We start from the raw sequence: 16,934 nt of genomic DNA, 5'->3' as shown, positions 1-16,934 counted from the left end.
GTTAGTGTGTCTGTGTGTGTGTAACGCTTTCCATATTTTTTTTTTTTTATAAAAAGGCTTTAAAGAAATGTTAACAAATAATTTCTTTCTTTTTTTTTTTTACAAAAACAAATATGCCAGCAAAACATTATTGTATTTTTTAAAAACAGTTTCGCCATTCATTTTTTTTATATTTTGCAGTTTTTCAAGTGCTTCTTTATTCTATTAATTCTATAAGTGAAGGTTTTACGTAAATTGCTGCTTATAATGTAATGATTAATATTTTATTTTTATTTATATTTATGCAAATCCATACAAATATTATTTTATACATTTTACGTTTAGTGGAAGGGTGCACAATATTAAATGTTATATAGTTTTGCTTAGAATGAATAATTTTAAGAGTTTTGAGGTAAAGTATAAAATTTAGACTAAAAATATTTTTCTAGAAAAGTAGAATAAATTAACAGAAAATATTATATAACATGATGGGCAAGTAAGTACATTTATATATATATATATATATATATATGTATATATATCATTGAGAGCGAAACAAATCTAAGGTTTTATTTAGTGAACAATAAAATTTTATAATGCTGTAAAAATCATTTCAATAGATATTCAGCTCATTAACCGATCCTTCCTAGGCTTTTAATTGTCGCTGAGCGCATATTTTACTTAACAAGCACTTCTCAAAACAGCCTTACCGGCGGCCAGCAAATACATTACAATACTTGGTCCAACTTCTTTATAGAACATCAAACATAATTTCTTGTTGCCATCAGTATTGCGATAACTTTTTATACTCTACATATTTTTTCAGTTCTCGCCTTAGCGGTATTGCCTTCCATTTAAATTCCCAAAACATTAGATGCTGCATATGCATTTTTTGTCTCTCTATTTCAGAGTTTAAGAAAAACAGCTGAATGTAACAGGCACCACATAAAACATTCGATCGAAGATTAACTGAGGATTCCATTTATATAGTGAACAGAAAAACTCATTTGTTTCGGTGACTTATAGTGGGTAAATACGAACATAGGAAGTTGCTTATGACTTAAAACAGACTGAAATCAATTCAACAAAATGTTTTTTCGAATCGATTTTTGTATTAGGAAGCAAATCTATCTGAAATTCTTTTGAATGTCGCATATATTCGCGTAGGGTGTAACTAGGGGCTATACATGAATATTTTCAGGGGTTCCAACAAATCTAATCATGCAACAAATTTATCGAATGGAGAACAACTGTTGGGAAAACATGCCAAAAAATTGATGTCACATTTACGTTCCGAAAACTTTTTAACTAAGCCTTTGCTGTGTTCTTTTCATTGAAACCTTATTAGTCACAAGTAAATCGAAACACAATGAAGAATAATATCTATCAAACATTAACTTACTCCACTCACTTTCCTTCATCAATTAATGTCCTCTCATTTACAATAGAACTATGAATAACTAGACCAACGTGCACAATTTACAAACAAAGTGTGTTTTGAGCCTCGAACAATGCATAGAATAGGCTGAACAGGCGAAGCACTCACGAGACAAAAATGGACGATATGCTTCAAGTGCTGAAAACAAAAATGAAGTAAAGTGTTGGCTTTCGTTCGAAGAGATTATCTTGACGAAATTGTGATCGGACCAAAAACAAATTTATTAAGTCACTGTTTTTCTTATATTTCGTATTTGTTAAATCATCCAGCTAGCAAGAGTAGAACATATATTTTTAGGCAGCCAGTGCCAATAAATGGTAATATCGTCGTGAATGTAGTCGTTTTCCTAAATTTTTATTATGCAATTCTGTCCTTCGGGCCATCGACTTGTGACTCGATGTTTTTGTTTCGTAGAGAGTAAACATGGCATCCCAACATCCCGTTAACGCTCTCTTGCCCAAATTCAAATACAAAATCAAAATGTATTTGCCTTCTGCCTGAATATGTCCACTACCTGTGCTATGTCTCTAACCTTAACTCGACAATCGTCCAGCATAATTTGACGAACTTGAGCGATATGTTAGTCAATAGGCAAAGTTTTAGTTCATAGCTGGCACCGCTGAAATATCAGACAAAATTTCAGGGCGACAAATCAAGATGCCATGTTTCCGTAAATAGCGTCCAACTTGCCTTTAATTTCTATAGCCTTTCGAAAGCTAAAATAATACTCATTTAGTAGAATGATTATCAAACAACAACTGCACGTTTGAGCGACTGCTCATCTAGACATGCACAAACATATTCCCCAACTTTTTCGGACAAGTCCGGGAAATTTTGAGATAGACTACGTAAACTAAAACACGAGGATGAGTAAAGATTTTCACAGCATTACAACACACAATTTTTTAAATACGGACGATGAGATGGAACATGCAATAGAATATTAATTATTGTAGGATAATAAAAACTAATTTAATGCGTGTATGTAACGTTTGACTTATTTAATGTAATGCTATGAATTATGTATTGTGGTGGGTGATTTTGATTGATTAAGAGTAGGAAATGAAGTGGATGATAATCCAAATCGGTCTTGTTGATCGATTGGCGATGGCATTGGATATTCTCTAGGATTATGGACAAAGGCTAATAGTTTCTCAGGTGAGTTATCAGGTAACTTGGAAATTTTCTGAAGACGAGTCTCGACAATCTGCAAATGCCGTAAAATGTATTCTTCGTTTGGTGCTAAGCGATGAGCATAACGTAAACACGTTTGAGCTTTGGCTAAATGTTTGCGCTCCACAAACACTACGCATAAATTGTGGAGGCCCTGGGTATTCTGTGGTTCGTATTTGAGTATAGAACGGTAACAAGTTTCGGCAGCATCCAAATCTTTCATATGATTTATGTAGATATCACCCAGCAACAGAAGACCTTTAACATGGTCAGAATGATGGCGTATGAGTTCATTTAAGAATGGTACCGCTTCCAATGGACGATTCGTGTCGGCTAACAACAAAGCTAAATTGAAGAGTGCGCTACGAAAATTCACCTTAAGGTGTATCGCCCTCTTAAAATAATGTTCAGCCGCCTCAAAATCCATATCGTCCATGGCCAACATTCCCAAATTGAAGAAAACTTTTTCATTGTCACCACTTTTCGATAAAACTTTGAGTAGGCGCTCTCTCGACAACTGTCGAGCTTCAGATCCACCAATTTCTTGCAACAAAATTGCAGAATTAATCAAAGCTTGCTCATGTTCTGGATATAATTCTAAAGCTTTATTGAAATAAACATTTGCTTGGGCACTTTTACCCTGTTCCAAAAAGACGACCCCTAAATTGTAGTAAATATCCGCGTTTTCGCTATCATATAATAAGGCTTTCTCGTATACCTCTTGAGCTTGTATTGTTCTATTTAATTTCATAAGAATATCGCCCCGATTAATATAAGCCTGGACATAATCAGCTCTCATGCTAATTGCTTGTCGATATAAATAATCAGCTTCTTCAAGGCGAGTCTGATTGCGTGCTATTAAATTAGCCAAGTTAATAAATACATTCAAATGATTAGGGGCAATGCGGGCCTGATAGCTTTCACCCGGCTTTATGCGCGGAAATAATGACTTGGCTTTTAAATAAGCTGCCTCTGCTTTAGCATAATACTTTAAATTGTTATAAGTCCGTCCAACATTAATATGAGCTCCAATATCATCGGGTTGTATATTAACAGCTTGTTGAAAATAGGCCAAAGCTTCATCGAAACGTCCTTCATTCTCTAGAGCATGACCAACATTATTAAACAGTTTGGCATTGCGATCGTTAACATGAACGCCGCTCATGAACAATGTGTACTCATTTCTCCAGTCAGCATTTCGCTGATGAGTGCGGGCAGCGTGCGATAAAATTAATGCGACTAAAGACGCTTTTAACAAGCTTTGCCATACGTTGCCATGAACACGAACCTTTCGGTTTAAACGTTCGTAACCATAAGCCACCAACAAACTAAATCCCATCGAAGGCATATACAGAATGCGTTCTGCCACAACAAATCCAACCGGAAAGAATAGATTCGATGCTGGCAGAAATGGTAAAATGGACCAAGCCATACACATTAACAGCATTCGTGAATGTTGAAAATTTTGCGAAAAGCAAGCATGAAATACCATAGCAGCCAAAAAGGCGAACGTCAATAATGTGAAAACATTGCGCAAATCCATTAAGCCGTCAATCAAAGGGACAGTTCCTGGAAAATTAAGAGAATTTGGAAAAAAGTGCGCAATTAATAAAAGACATGGAAAGATTTTGTGAAAGCAGTTAGTTACCCACCATTAAGTGAGGGAGATATGCTTACTGCCATTATATTCAAAACATCTATGTTAACGGGCTCGTAAATATCAAATATATGACATCGAACAAAAGGTGAAATTTGTATGTGTGACACAACTTCGTATAACTTCGTCTAAGTAGCATCGACACAAAGTTATGATTATATTAATTCGGATTTTAAGTAACTTATGCTTTTTTTCGAACATTTATTTTGTTTTCATTGAATAAGAAAATTATATTAGTTTAACAGTTGATTGCGAGGGTTGAATGGCGTCGATTTTGCTCAAATATTACCTTCAAAAGATTGTCGTCAAAGTCGGACGGACGTCCCGCCTTTTAAGTTCATACCTCCCAAAACGGAATTTTACAAACCAATTTTCAACTGCCCGATCAGTTATCAGTCCTTCGCCGTATACGCTGCATATTTTGTCAACTATCGCCTTAGCGCTGTTGCCTTGCTTAAATTCCCAAACCTAAGCCACATAAAGCCGTTAACAGAAAACTAATTGATTTCTCATCTATGTAGTGCGAACAAAAACACGTTTGTTTCGGTGACGCATCGGAAGTTCCCTATGACACGGCCTAATATTTTTCGTTCACGTTTTTTTGCTTCCGAAATCGCCAAACCAGTCTTCAAAGTTGCAAGAGAAAAGGAGGTCTTCGTTGTCTAATGGGGGAAAATTGTTGTTGAAAATTTGTGCCAGACATGATTTGAAAAAGTAGTCTGTCGTCAACTTGATTTCCAAGATTACTCTTGTTTTCTCTCTCTCTCTCTCTCTCTCTCTCTCTCTCTCTCTCTCTCTCTCTAATGATTTCCGTTATTATTGAAATCGGCCAAATCGATAATCTATGAAACGATATTCCTGACAGGAAGAGAGAGATCGAAAGTAATCTGTGCAATATTTCAAAACGCTTTATTTTCGAAATTAGTTTAAATTTCGAATCTAGGATTAACTATCTTATGAGATGCACTATCAGCAGCAATAAAGCATCTCGTGAAATAATTATGTACTTAGGTTTAAATACCGTGCCGTGGTTATTTTGGTTCCTAATTGTATAAAAAATAAAATAAAGAATTGAACAGCAGAAAACTGCTAGAAGTTGGTTTTCAATTCGGCCGAATCTGCCCTTATAACGAGCGAGTTGTTTTTAGACAAGTAATTCTGAATGGTAGGTCTTGACGAAGGCAAACATGTCTTCGTGTGCTTATGATAAGGAAACGTTTTTGAAACACTTACCCATCGTCCAGTCACAGCATAAGTTACACGGAAATAGCAACAGCCAGATATTCAAATAGATGAGGTAGCTAAAGGTAAGTTGACGTACGGGTGTTTCAGCAGCGGAGGCAGGATTATCGAAGCGTGTAAATACGGGCAACTGAGAGCCCATTACGTATACTCGACCGACAAGCAAAGCCACAGTAATAAGAATCAAAAAACCCAATCGTTTCAATAAGCAACTTGACCATACGGCTGCACGAGGAGATGGATAATAAAATGCTGTTGACGCAACAGATGTTGTCGGTGTACCCGAATTGTCTTGATTGCCGTTCGCTTTATTAGTCGGTGACGAATTACTGCTATCACTGCCGTTGATTAAACGTTTTTCCTCAAAGAGATTTAGCAATGAATGCCATAATTGCATCGGATATACACTTTGCACAACGAATAGTTCATAAGCTACGCAAATGCCAGCAATTGTTATGCCCTGCTCTTTACAGAGCATGGAAGCAAGTAAACAGCCGCCGAAAACTATGAATAATGAAAACCAGCTAGTTTTCATAATCTTTTGTGCAGATTTTCTGCTAACAGACGGAAAAAAGCCGATGTTAACTGAGCGAACATAGGAAATAAATGCGCATAAGAAAAAGAGCGAAGACAACAATTCAGCACGTCCAACGACACCAGTAACAGCCTCAGTGTGTATCGGATGGACGGCAAATAAAAGAGAGCTAAGAAAAGAACAACGCTGAGCTAATTTATCGGAAAGCGTGCAATGCATTACTAGAAGCCGGCTAACACGACGCCAAAGTACGCACACAGCCGTGTGCAGAATGACATTGACAACATGATAGCCATACGGTTGTAATTCGTGCAGCCAGTAATTTAAACGAAATGTTAGCACTGTTAACGGACGATAGGACTTGTGAGATTGTTCCTTGCGCATTGGTGTACCCCAAAAATCATTGAGAAAAATTTGCCCTAGCGGCGTGGAGGGACGCAAATCCTTGTTGTCACGTATAGCACTAATATCATCGAAAACCAGAGCACCTTGTGTCGAGTTATAGTAACACATCGTGCATACAGTTACAAGGCAAAGCAACTGAAAGAGATTTGTCGAAGTAAATGGAAGTCGAGAGTTGTTATTGCTGAGAGTAGCAGAGCAATTATTGATAGCTGTGGCACATTGTGTTAAGGTAGTAAATGTTGATGCTGCTGCTGCTGTTGTTGTTGTTGTTGGTGTTGTTGTTGTTATTGTATTATTACTGCAGCTATAACTACTGTTTTGATTATTGTTATTGTTGTTGATATTATGACTGCAGTTCATATTATCTTTGCTGCTGGCTAAACAACCACCGACACCACCATTTGTATGTATAACAGAAGACATTGTCAACAAATTGTTATATTTTGTATGCTTCGAGTTGTTCTGGATATCTTGATGTTGTTGTTGTTGGTATTTTGTATACATTTTTTTCTCCTCTTTTTCGTTTTTGTTTTTTTTATACATGTTCGTCGTAACTACTTTGCATTAATATTGATAAATTGTTGGCATGACTTTTGCTATTTTAATTTTATTGAATTTTTTTCGTTTTTTCTTTTTTTTTAATAAATTTATGAATTGATTGGATATTTTTCTTGCTTTCTTTTTCCAGTTTTTGATATTATTATAACCAAATGAAACCTTTTCCTCAACGACTAATTAAGGTAAATCCATAAACACTTTTTTTCTTTAATTATTTCTTCTTTTCTTTAAAAAGCTTAAATTGAGTTGTTGTTCTGAGGTGTTTACCGTTACTGTTGCTGTTGTTGTTATATTTGCTTTAAGTGTAGCTGTCAGGTATTTATTTATTTATTTATTTTTTTTTTTTAATATTACATTATATTAATTCATTGGAACGTTTTCCATTTCTACAAGTTTAAATAAATCCTGAGAGACAAATGCTTTTTTTTTTTATAACTTTTCGTTTCTTTATTTACTGTTTAATTTACTTATTATTATTATTGAATTTTCTTTTCTTTTTTTTTTTTTTTTTTTATTTATAGCGTTTTTAAATTATATTAAAGGTATTGATTTTCGAGGTCAATAAAATTTCCTACAACGTTGTATTTAATATACAATATAAAGCATTTCCATTATCATGTAAGTTATTGGTCTTCAGGTGGTTGTTACTGGAGTATGTATGTAAATGCAATTTATTTCATAGTACATTAATTAATAACTTATTATTTTTCCATCTCATTATACTTCATTGTATTAACATTTATATTCCTGGTGTTGCTGAAAACATTTTAAACATATTGTTTATCAAAATTTTTATGCCTTAAAAAAACTACAAAAAAGAGATTTTTAAAAGTAATGACTTTCAAATATGTTTGGCACGCTTAATGAAACTAAGACTTATTAATATGGCTTGATTCTACAAATCTTAGTTCCCGATATTATACTACGTGGTTTACAAACCACGCCCAACATAACAATATTACTATTAACACCTTTACAAGCCATTATTCGGTAGTTAATAATAGTAAAACACTCTTACAAAGCTTCATAAAACCCACTAAACGTTTCATAAAATTCTTATAAATATTTTAATTGTAAAAAAGGATCACAGAAATCAAAATATTGAAAATAATTTTCATAAACTTACTGGATTACTGTTGTTTCGATAGGCAACAAAGTAAATAGGTAAACACCAACTACATGAAAGAATTGAACGACACAACGCAACAAACTAAACAGTACTGCAGTAAATTTACAGTAAATGAAAGAAAATTTGCAAAGAATGTATAGCTAAAGAGAAAATGGTAATATTACTGCGGCCAAACTCCACCTGGCCCTACGCCACCTCCCTTTGTATAAACACCATAAAAAAATGTATAGAATGCAGTAAACGGCAATCAAGGAAAGCAATTGAAAGTGGAAATTTACATTTAAAAATGCAAAAAAAAAAAAAAAAAACGTTGTTCTATATACACATTTAAGTAAAAATTGTAAACTTGAAGCTGTCAGTCAACAAGATTAATAATATTAATCAATGATATAACTTGAAATACTTTGCACTGTCGGCAAGATTTCTCCAAATTTATATCTACCTAACGAAACTATATATTAAGCGGGAGAGGTATGCAATGGTCGTTAACCTCGACATTTACAGTGCTTTACATTTACAGCACGATGCAACAATGTTGCGCTCAATGTCATCGATTTTCGCAGAGAAGTCAAAACTCACATGTGCATTCACACAAATGTGTCTATGCTGAGCGCGTATTTGTTTAGTTGCTCACATGTTCGAACTTCCTTTTTTCTTTCTTACCTGGTATCTGTGTATTAATCCTTTGCCCAAAACAATTGCATACCCTCGGTCGCAATGACCAGCGAGAGCGAGAGTAAACTAACTAACATTGTATCCCTGTAAACAGTTTGATAAGCAGGCGGTCACCAATGCGATTTACTAACTCCATGTAGGAAAGGGAGCAAAATATATTTACTTTCACTTGGCTGCATTCTTTATTACATTTCACCACTGTTCATGCAACAATGTTGCAATGTTTACAAACAACATTATAATACTCTCTGCTCTTGCCTTCTCAATATTGTTAAGGGGTTTAAAGTTTAAGTGAGCCAAGTGAGCGCATGTCCTTTAATCATGTTTATGCTGTTCAAGTGATATGATATGATGATTGTTATTGTAGTGCCGGTTCAACCCCCACGACAACAACATGATTACAACAGTTGATTTTGTAAGATTACTTTGACCGAGATATCCTGACTGCTTCATCGTTAGTAAGTATGCTCTCTTCTTTTATTCTACTTTTTTCTTCGTGCAATTTTATCATTTGCGATGCTATAGTCGACGCCACATTTTATCTCCCTTTAATACAAAACAATTAACTGTGCTACTCTACGTTCGTACAATGGCCCCTTAACAACTCCAAGCTCGTTATCGTCTACAATACCACTCATTTATCCATTCCCATATCTACCTATATGTATATGCAAAAAAAAAAAAAAAAAAAACGAAACTATGTTTTTTTACACATGCACACAAACACACTCTCTTATATTTACACAATTACTTTGTTGCAAATGTTTTCTAACTTTATTCGATTTTTTTTTTAACTCACGAAATTTTCCAGTTTTGTCTTACCTACATTCCATTTTCATTATGTAAAAAATTGAGTTTTATAAAGTTTGTAATATTTTCAAATATCTAATATTACATGAATTATATTTACAATTTATTTTCCTCCAGCAGCCAACTAACAACAACTTAATTCCATACTAAACTGCTAAACTGTGTAGAAATAAATTAATCATTTTGCTGCTGGCAACATTTTTATTTCTGCTTTCCCGCTTCTTTACGATACAAATGCAAATGAGAAAACTACGATGCTATTTATTTGCGAAATTACGATAAGGAGAAGTACGCGAACAATCATTATAGTTTCTTTTTTGTTTTGGTTTCGCTTTCAAGGTTTACTGAAAACACCACGAAATTTATTATAGCATTCATGTCATTGATCACTTAACTGTAACCAAAAAATCCCGACCGTTTCTTCGTGTTTCAGCAAACTACAAATGAAAAATAATTGGATAAACTTAAGCAGCTCGTAATTTTTAAAGGTTTATATTAGGGAATTCCATGTTTTCGAATCTTTGCGAAAATGGATTGAGTGAAATATTTTTTTATAAAAGAAATCGGTTTAATCGATTAGTTGTGCGCAGGTTCATCAAAAAAGGTTAGCCCCAATTGACGTTTACGTTTTAACGCTGGATGTCTGAGTGTCTCTAAAAACCACTTTGAAATGTACATTTTTTGTGTCTACCTCTCTTAAATATTTTTAAATACTTTTGCTCGAAACTGAATATAAACCCCTTTTGCCTTTTCCAATTCAATCAAACCAACAATTAATTTTTCAGAAATTGAAACGATTTCGGGATCTAGAATTTGATAACATTTTGAAAAATTCTTGATCTTTAAACACGTTATTATATTTTGTACAAGAAATCTATAAAAATGGTAAAATTCTAAACAAAGATGAATTGCTTAAAAGTTTCTTAACTTTTTTCTTGATCTTAGTTGGAAAGCGTTATTCGTCGTAATGCCGACAATACAGAACGTATTATGAAAAATGCAATGGGATATGTGGTCTCTAATAATGCTATAGGTACTATAGCCATATCGTCTTATGATAACACCGTATCCGTTGGAATTATGAAACTTATTTGCGGCGTTTTGGTGGCAGCTGCAAGAAGCGCTGTGCGAGACTTGGATAGTACAAACGATTTGTGCTTCCTTCGCATAGCCACGAGAAAATCTGAATATTTGGTTGCACCAGAAGGTGAATTTACTATTGTAGTGATTCAGTAAATCATGATTATCAATTTTAAAAAATATATATGTATATTTGGCAAGAATATTTGAAAGTTTACAAAAAAAATGGTTTTATATTTATGTATTGAAACGATCTTGCGCTTTTTGAATAACTAATGCCGTGATTTTGCCATCGGGCACCAATATAATTTCATTAGAAGTTGTGCGAACTCGTAGCATTAACAACTCGTCACCCGGATGGATCTTTTGTATGCCAATCGTAACTTTATCACGTAAAATTTCAAATAAGCCCGCGTATTGTAGCGACAGATTAGGTTCCATTGAGGTTTTTATGGGGTTCCCTTGGTTATTCAATATCATAGTGTCGACAACATCCGGTTTTTCTTGGATTAAACGAAACGCTTCTTCTACATACGACCGGGTACGTTTATTCTAAGTAAAAGATGAAAAATTGCATTTCAAAAGCATCAAATACGCAATTTAAAATACCTGATCTCTTTTAAAAGATAACATTGCTCTTAGGAATTTTCGAAGAATTAAAAAAATTTGCTGGCAGTTTATGTTAATTCAACTTGAAGCTTTGAAAAAAGCAAATATATAGTCAAACAGTTTATGATTTTTAAAGTTTTAAAAATTTACGATGACAAACGTTGGGAATAAAAAGTTACTTTTTCGATGAGTCATATTATTTGTGATAACGACAATTATTAATGGGAAGGTGAGCGAATTTACAAGGTGGGTCGTAAATATTGCTTGTCTTCTTATAAAATTTCTTCTTAAGAAGCTTGACCAAATGTGATGTGACCAAATATAAAATTTAATCTAAGATGTGACTAAATTCAGACAAGATGTGACCTAAGACTTGACTAAGACTTGACCTTTAAAATGTACTGTCTACACTCTGAAAGAAAAGAATTCTTTGGATACCTACGGTGTAAATAAGGATTAATGACTTGGAAAATTTTCTATTGATAATGTCAAACGTAAACAACAAATTACCGCTTGATGTTTGCGGCGTAGTTTATTGCTCTTACAGTTCACGGCACTTTAATTATAGAAAAAAACTTGGATGCACTTTAACGCCATTACTACAAATATTTACAACCCTGACGGCGTTATTGGACTTTCTGACGTTTAGATGGTCAGGTGGAAATTAGCGCATAAATAAGTGTTGAATGTGTTGAAGATATTTACTAAATTTTATTTAATAATGTCTACGGAAGATTTTTACTTACGTTATTATGTTGGCCATAAAGGAAAGTTCGGTCACGAGTTTTTGGAATTTGAATTCCGTCCTGATGGTAAACTACGCTATGCCAACAACTCCAACTATAAAAACGATACAATGATTCGTAAGGAAGCATTTGTGCATCAATCCGTAATGGAGGAATTGAAACGTATAATTATGGACTCAGAAATAATGGCAGAAGACGATTCGCCATGGCCGCCACCGGATCGCGTTGGAAGACAAGTAGTTTGAGTTATAAATTTGACAAAACACATGTATAATGAGCGCATTTAAAATCTTTTTAGGAGCTGGAAATTGTGATTGGCGATGAGCACATATCCTTTACAACTTCCAAAACTGGTTCATTAGTGGATGTCAACCGTTCGAAAGATCCCGAAGGCTTACGTTGCTTTTATTATTTAGTGCAGGATCTTAAATGTTTAGTTTTTTCACTCATCGGCTTACATTTTAAAATTAAACCAATATAAAAAGTATTGCATTCATTTGACGAATATTTATTCATTTTCCAGTTTTTGTTATTCTTAGCAATTACGTACACATTAGCGAACTTAATGAAATAATATTTTTTAATAAAATTAAATAATTATATATTAATATTTATTAGCGATATTAACACAGACTTTATTACATGCTCAATTATGTAGAAAAACAGAGTTGCATTCCATTTTGCTTTTTATCAGGTGTACGAAACCGCAGTATATGCTTTTTGAGATTCATACAAAGATCGAATAGAAATCGGAAAAAGGAAGCTAAACAAATAAAATTAAATGTAAATAATTGGATGAGGTAATCGAACGTTCGTACATGTCTTCCAAGGTTGTTAATCTTGAAATCATGCGAAAACTTTGTTAAAAGATAATCTCTACAGTTTTATTTAAAAATCAGTTTGAACCAAATGTTTCTATAAACTTCAATTTGAAACAACAAGAGAAAAAAAACTAAATGTTGGTTTACAATTATTAATTTAAATGAATTCAGACTTATGAAGTATGGACTTCACAGATTTGTATGCGTAATCTCACTTTTACAGGGTTCGGAGAAAATTCGAAAGAAGTGGCTCTTAAAGATTTAGGCGAAATGATCAAAAGCAGTAGCAGAAGTAAGGAAAAAATTTCAAGATTCATTAGAATAATTGTTAAGCCAGAAAAGATGAAAAAGTGACTTTCTTAAATTATTTATTTATTTTCTCTTCGATTTTATTGTATATTTATGTATATTGCTCTAAGATTTTAAAGACAAGATTTCCTTCTGATTGGATGGAATTAAATACATTTACACTGTTACGGGTTACTGTAATTCCATCCGTCCATCAAATTGCTCCTTCAAAAATTCGTCGATTTCACGAATCAATTATTCTTTCCATAAATTTCAAAAGCTTAGCTCGCTACAATCCCGCACTAAAAATTAAACATCACATAGAGGTGCGAATAATGTTTGCTGCGGATATTACCGCAAGTGATAAGCTTGCTAGCTATATTTTATATGGAATTATTACACCAAACCATTTCAGAGACTTGGAATAAGATAAAATATGGAAATTATTTCCATTATTTAAATTATTATAGTATTCTATTTTTCGTAGTTACCCGAATATTTCGTGTTGAATAATAAAATTTTGCATTTTAAGTTTAAAAATAAAGAAAAATGTATAAAAATTTTATTTACGCATATTTACATACTTTTTTCACATAAGAATATATGAGAATATAATACAAATTTTGGATAAACATTATTAGTCTTAATCTAAAACACATGCATATAAGTATCTTTTTGTGGAAATATTTAGCATTGTTATAAATAAACGATATGTGCATTTGTCAAAGTCGTTCTATAAACATGAAAAGAATGAAATAACTTGATATGTGTTTAGCAGTGAAATACAATTACGCTAGAAGTTTGCGTTTGAGAAAAATCAGTCTTTGGATGGGAAATTGCATTAATAAGTTTGATTAAAAATAATCTTACAATAAGGAATTAACTGTGCCTGACTGTGAATGTGTGTAACTAACGCACAATAAGCGATAATGGTGGGAAAGGCCTGACCAATCTCAATTATAATGGCTTTCGGATATACTAAAGGAAACTTTTGAGAAGTTTAATACGCAAATCTCAAAGTCATAATTGAGGCGGTGTAGGTAAAGCTTTCGATGATGTTAGAGAAGTCGGCATATAAGAGGTTGAGGATGAAATAGAGCCCGAGTTGGAACCGGCGCTTAATAATGGCCTTTCAAAGAAGCCGACATCTGTATTTTCAATCCCTGCTTGGGAGATTTGACCTGGTGAAGCTTGAGCTGAATTTAATTGTAAACTGTTGCTACTTCCAACTGGTGCAGGGTTCATGCTGTTTCCTTCTTTAGAACACGTAATCGTTAGGCGCACATGTAATCCTGATTCTTTGATAAGGTTCACTACTTCGCCGTGTGACATCCCTGCAATATTTACGCGATTCACGGCAAGTATACGATCACCTACTTTTAACTCTCCGCAACGATCAGCCGGACTGCCTGGTATGAGCTTTCCTATATTATTAAAAAGAGGAAAAATGATTTTGTTGCCTTTTTTAGTGCATGTTTTCGAAGTATTTTACCGATGGTGGATCCATAATATTGATTGGATGATGATATAATAACGAAACCAAAGCCTTCATTTTCGTGACGTGTTACAATGACATCGTAAGAATAATGTATTGCAGAAGTGCTCCTTGGCATGGCGGACTGCTGCAGTAAATGAACAGGGAGAGAATTCTGATAAATCGTTGAAGTATTGCGAGCACGTCGTCTCAATATCATGGTCACTTGGCCACGCAGTGCTGCTTCTCCCATTAGCGAAACAACTTTGTGATGTGAAGCATTAACCTAATTAATGCACAATTAACGGAAAAGCTTTTATGCTTAGGAAACTGAATATCTACTTACCACATTAATGCCATCTATGCTTAATATCTCATCTCCAGTGGCAATGCGATGATTATGGTCTGCTGCACCTCCGGGTACAATATGCCCAACTGTCACTTGCGAGCCCTCCTCCGTGCCGCCAACGATACGGAAGCCGAACCCTAATGCTTGACGCTGCAAAGTAACTTCCGACAACACATACTGTTCGCCTGACCCGTCTAAAATATCTGTTGACTCGACTAAACCACCATTACGTACTAATGCTACGGGTGCTTGCATCATCCCATTGTTATGCCAATTACTGCCCGCTACTTGAGAAATACCACTGACAACAGGTGAGTGTTGCGGATGTTGCGGATGTTGATGCAATATTGGCGGCGGTTGTTGAGGCATGGGTGAAGATGCATATTCATTGACCGGGGCATTAGCTAAATTGTGATTGTGTTCGAGGGGGGAAAGTCCCACACGTCTACGATCACTGAGCAATTCATTAACACGTTTTTGCATTCGTTCATTTTGAAAATGAGCTGCTTGGAAACTGGATAAAGAGGCAGGTGAATGATTGTGTAAATTCGATGCTATTGAGTAACCGGTGTAAAAGGCTTGCTGAGGGAGAGGATGATGCGTAGAGTTAACATTTCTCAAGCGATTGTTGCGATAATCTTGGCACTCACAGCAAAAGCAGGAGTCATGATGGTAATGGTATGTAATGGGTGCAATGGGTGCCATCGAACCCAACGGAGCTATTGAATTTACTTGCTGCCCATATAAACCACCGCTTAAGGGACTCATTATTGGCGGCATTTGCGCCAGACCATATATGGAACTGCAATTGCCACTACCAGTGCTAATATAGTCTGATTGATTTTCATAATTTGGTACCCCTGACGCTGTTGTACGTAAATATCCATTTTCTGCTGAAGATGGGGGTAATCCATCGGTAGGCATGCTGACGCATGCTAAACGTTCACTGAGACTAGAAACCATTTTCGGATACGGGTCCATAAATGGGATATCGTGGTTTGCGATTTCCGCTTCTGAGAGGGAATTACGCGATTTGTTCAGTTCGGTTAATTGAGATTTGCTTTCGGTCAACGAACACTGCTCAACCGGACCGTTATCTACGTTGCTATTGTCGACAGCACCTAAATCCTGTTCTTCAGCAAACTTGGTGCCCGAAGAATTGGTTCGCACGCATCGTGTATCGACAAGTGGTGTCTTGGGACGTATGGGCAAAATCTCTTTTTGCATTGTACTATATAAATCGGCAGTGGGAGTTTTGCTGCGAAACAAAGCATTGCTTCCGATGCCAGTGGCAGTACCCATAAAATTTTTTCGTAGCTTAGCTACACTTTCAGCAACTGTTGTGGAAGAATTTGGTAAAACTGAATTGGAATTTTTAGTGGACCTTTGTATTTTGACTGAAGTCGGTTCTGTTTTCGAACAATCCTTTAATATTTGCACCACTTCTAAATGCGATTTATTTTTGACGTCGACATCATTAATTTCTAAGAGAATGTCTCCCTCCTGCAATTCATTACAACAAGCCCGATCCAAGATTTTCTTAACTTTCTGACCAAATGCGGAATCAGCTATAGTAAAACCAAAACCCATGGCGCCTTTTAGAATCGAAATGGTATGAAGTTCCGGTTTTTTCATTAATATAAAACCACTGGTATCGAGAGTACTTAGTTTATTGCCCGGATTGCTATTACTGCCAATGGAAGAATCCAGAAAATTGTAATTCCCGTCCATATTGAGATCCATAAGGAGGTGTCCTTGCTTCTCTGATTCTGAATTGAGACCATCAACCGCTATGGTGGTTACAACTTCAGTGTTTGGGTCGTTTGGATCAAAGGGCAAAGGATAACCACGGCATATCTCTAATGTAACCGTTTCACCTGGCATAATTGACTGGAAAACATTGACCTAACGTAAAGGGAAAATAATAATTAGTTTTAAGCAAAGTCATGCAGTTACTGCAACTAAC

At 34.8% G+C, this 16,934-nt stretch overlaps 5 protein-coding genes across 8 annotated transcripts in view; 2 read left to right on the top strand and 3 right to left on the bottom strand.

Moving 5' to 3' along the window:
• Positions 1–466: 466 nt before the first annotated feature.
• On the bottom strand, positions 467–12,124 carry LOC119636820 (protein O-mannosyl-transferase Tmtc3). Of its 2 annotated transcripts, none has more exons than XM_038032466.1 (3): positions 12,037–12,124; positions 5,481–7,743; positions 467–4,159 (listed from the first exon to the last, which is right to left on the bottom strand). In XM_038032466.1, the coding sequence occupies exons 2-3, from the start codon at positions 6,970–6,972 to the stop codon at positions 2,430–2,432; spliced, it is 3,222 nt and encodes a 1,073-aa protein (XP_037888394.1). In that variant the 5' UTR covers positions 6,973–7,743; positions 12,037–12,124; the 3' UTR covers positions 467–2,429. The 2 variants fall into 2 exon arrangements, with proteins under 2 accessions (XP_037888394.1, XP_037888395.1); XM_038032467.1 differs by lacking the exon at positions 12,037–12,124 and adding an exon at positions 8,780–9,522.
• Positions 8,167–10,837, top strand: LOC119636308 (dynein light chain roadblock-type 2-like). The gene is made up of 2 exons (XM_038031610.1): positions 8,167–8,223; positions 10,547–10,837. The coding sequence occupies exons 1-2, from the start codon at positions 8,167–8,169 to the stop codon at positions 10,835–10,837; spliced, it is 348 nt and encodes a 115-aa protein (XP_037887538.1).
• Positions 10,919–11,314, bottom strand: LOC119636305 (dynein light chain roadblock-type 2-like). Its single transcript, XM_038031608.1, has 2 exons — positions 11,291–11,314; positions 10,919–11,233 (listed from the first exon to the last, which is right to left on the bottom strand). Exons 1-2 carry the CDS (start codon positions 11,312–11,314, stop codon positions 10,919–10,921), a joined length of 339 nt encoding a protein of 112 aa, XP_037887536.1.
• LOC119636821 (protein mago nashi) lies at positions 11,362–12,821 on the top strand. The gene is made up of 2 exons (XM_038032468.1): positions 11,362–12,272; positions 12,335–12,821. Exons 1-2 carry the CDS (start codon positions 12,012–12,014, stop codon positions 12,515–12,517), a joined length of 444 nt encoding a protein of 147 aa, XP_037888396.1. The 5' UTR covers positions 11,362–12,011; the 3' UTR covers positions 12,518–12,821.
• A 1,014-nt stretch (positions 12,822–13,835) lies between these two features.
• Positions 13,836–16,934, bottom strand: part of LOC119636818 (membrane-associated guanylate kinase, WW and PDZ domain-containing protein 1) — a 35,583-nt gene continuing 32,484 nt past the window's right edge. For 2 of the 3 annotated variants that reach the window (XM_038032463.1, XM_038032464.1), the window contains 3 exons: positions 14,966–16,873; positions 14,638–14,905; positions 13,836–14,569 (listed from right to left, as the gene is read on the bottom strand). In XM_038032463.1, the coding sequence (XP_037888391.1) occupies positions 14,166–14,569; positions 14,638–14,905; positions 14,966–16,873 (2,580 nt within the window). In that variant the 3' untranslated portion in view covers positions 13,836–14,165. The remainder of the gene's footprint in view (positions 14,570–14,637; positions 14,906–14,965; positions 16,874–16,934) is intronic. The other variant, XM_038032465.1, reaches the window with a different exon arrangement.

This window comes from Glossina fuscipes, unplaced genomic scaffold, assembly GCF_014805625.2.
Source record: "Glossina fuscipes isolate IAEA_lab_2018 unplaced genomic scaffold, Yale_Gfus_2 28, whole genome shotgun sequence".
NCBI classification, from domain to species: domain Eukaryota; kingdom Metazoa; phylum Arthropoda; class Insecta; order Diptera; family Glossinidae; genus Glossina; species Glossina fuscipes.
This window is presented reverse-complemented; position numbering and strand designations above follow the sequence as displayed.

Coding starts and splice junctions, on each gene's coding strand:
- LOC119636820 (XM_038032466.1), bottom strand. CDS start 6,972: ATGTATAAAAAAAACAAAAACGAAAAAGAGGAGAAAAAAATGTATACA. Junction 4,160..5,480: donor ATGCTGTGACTGGACGATGG/GTAAGTGTTTCA, acceptor TTAATTTTCCAG/GAACTGTCCCTTTGATTGAC.
- LOC119636308 (XM_038031610.1), top strand. CDS start 8,167: ATGAAAGAATTGAACGACACAACGCAACAAACTAAACAGTACTGCAGT. Junction 8,224..10,546: donor AGTACTGCAGTAAATTTACA/GTAAATGAAAGA, acceptor TCTTGATCTTAG/TTGGAAAGCGTTATTCGTCG.
- LOC119636305 (XM_038031608.1), bottom strand. CDS start 11,314: ATGTTATCTTTTAAAAGAGATCAG. Junction 11,234..11,290: donor TATCTTTTAAAAGAGATCAG/GTATTTTAAATT, acceptor TCTTTTACTTAG/AATAAACGTACCCGGTCGTA.
- LOC119636821 (XM_038032468.1), top strand. CDS start 12,012: ATGTCTACGGAAGATTTTTACTTACGTTATTATGTTGGCCATAAAGGA. Junction 12,273..12,334: donor CGGATCGCGTTGGAAGACAA/GTAGTTTGAGTT, acceptor AAATCTTTTTAG/GAGCTGGAAATTGTGATTGG.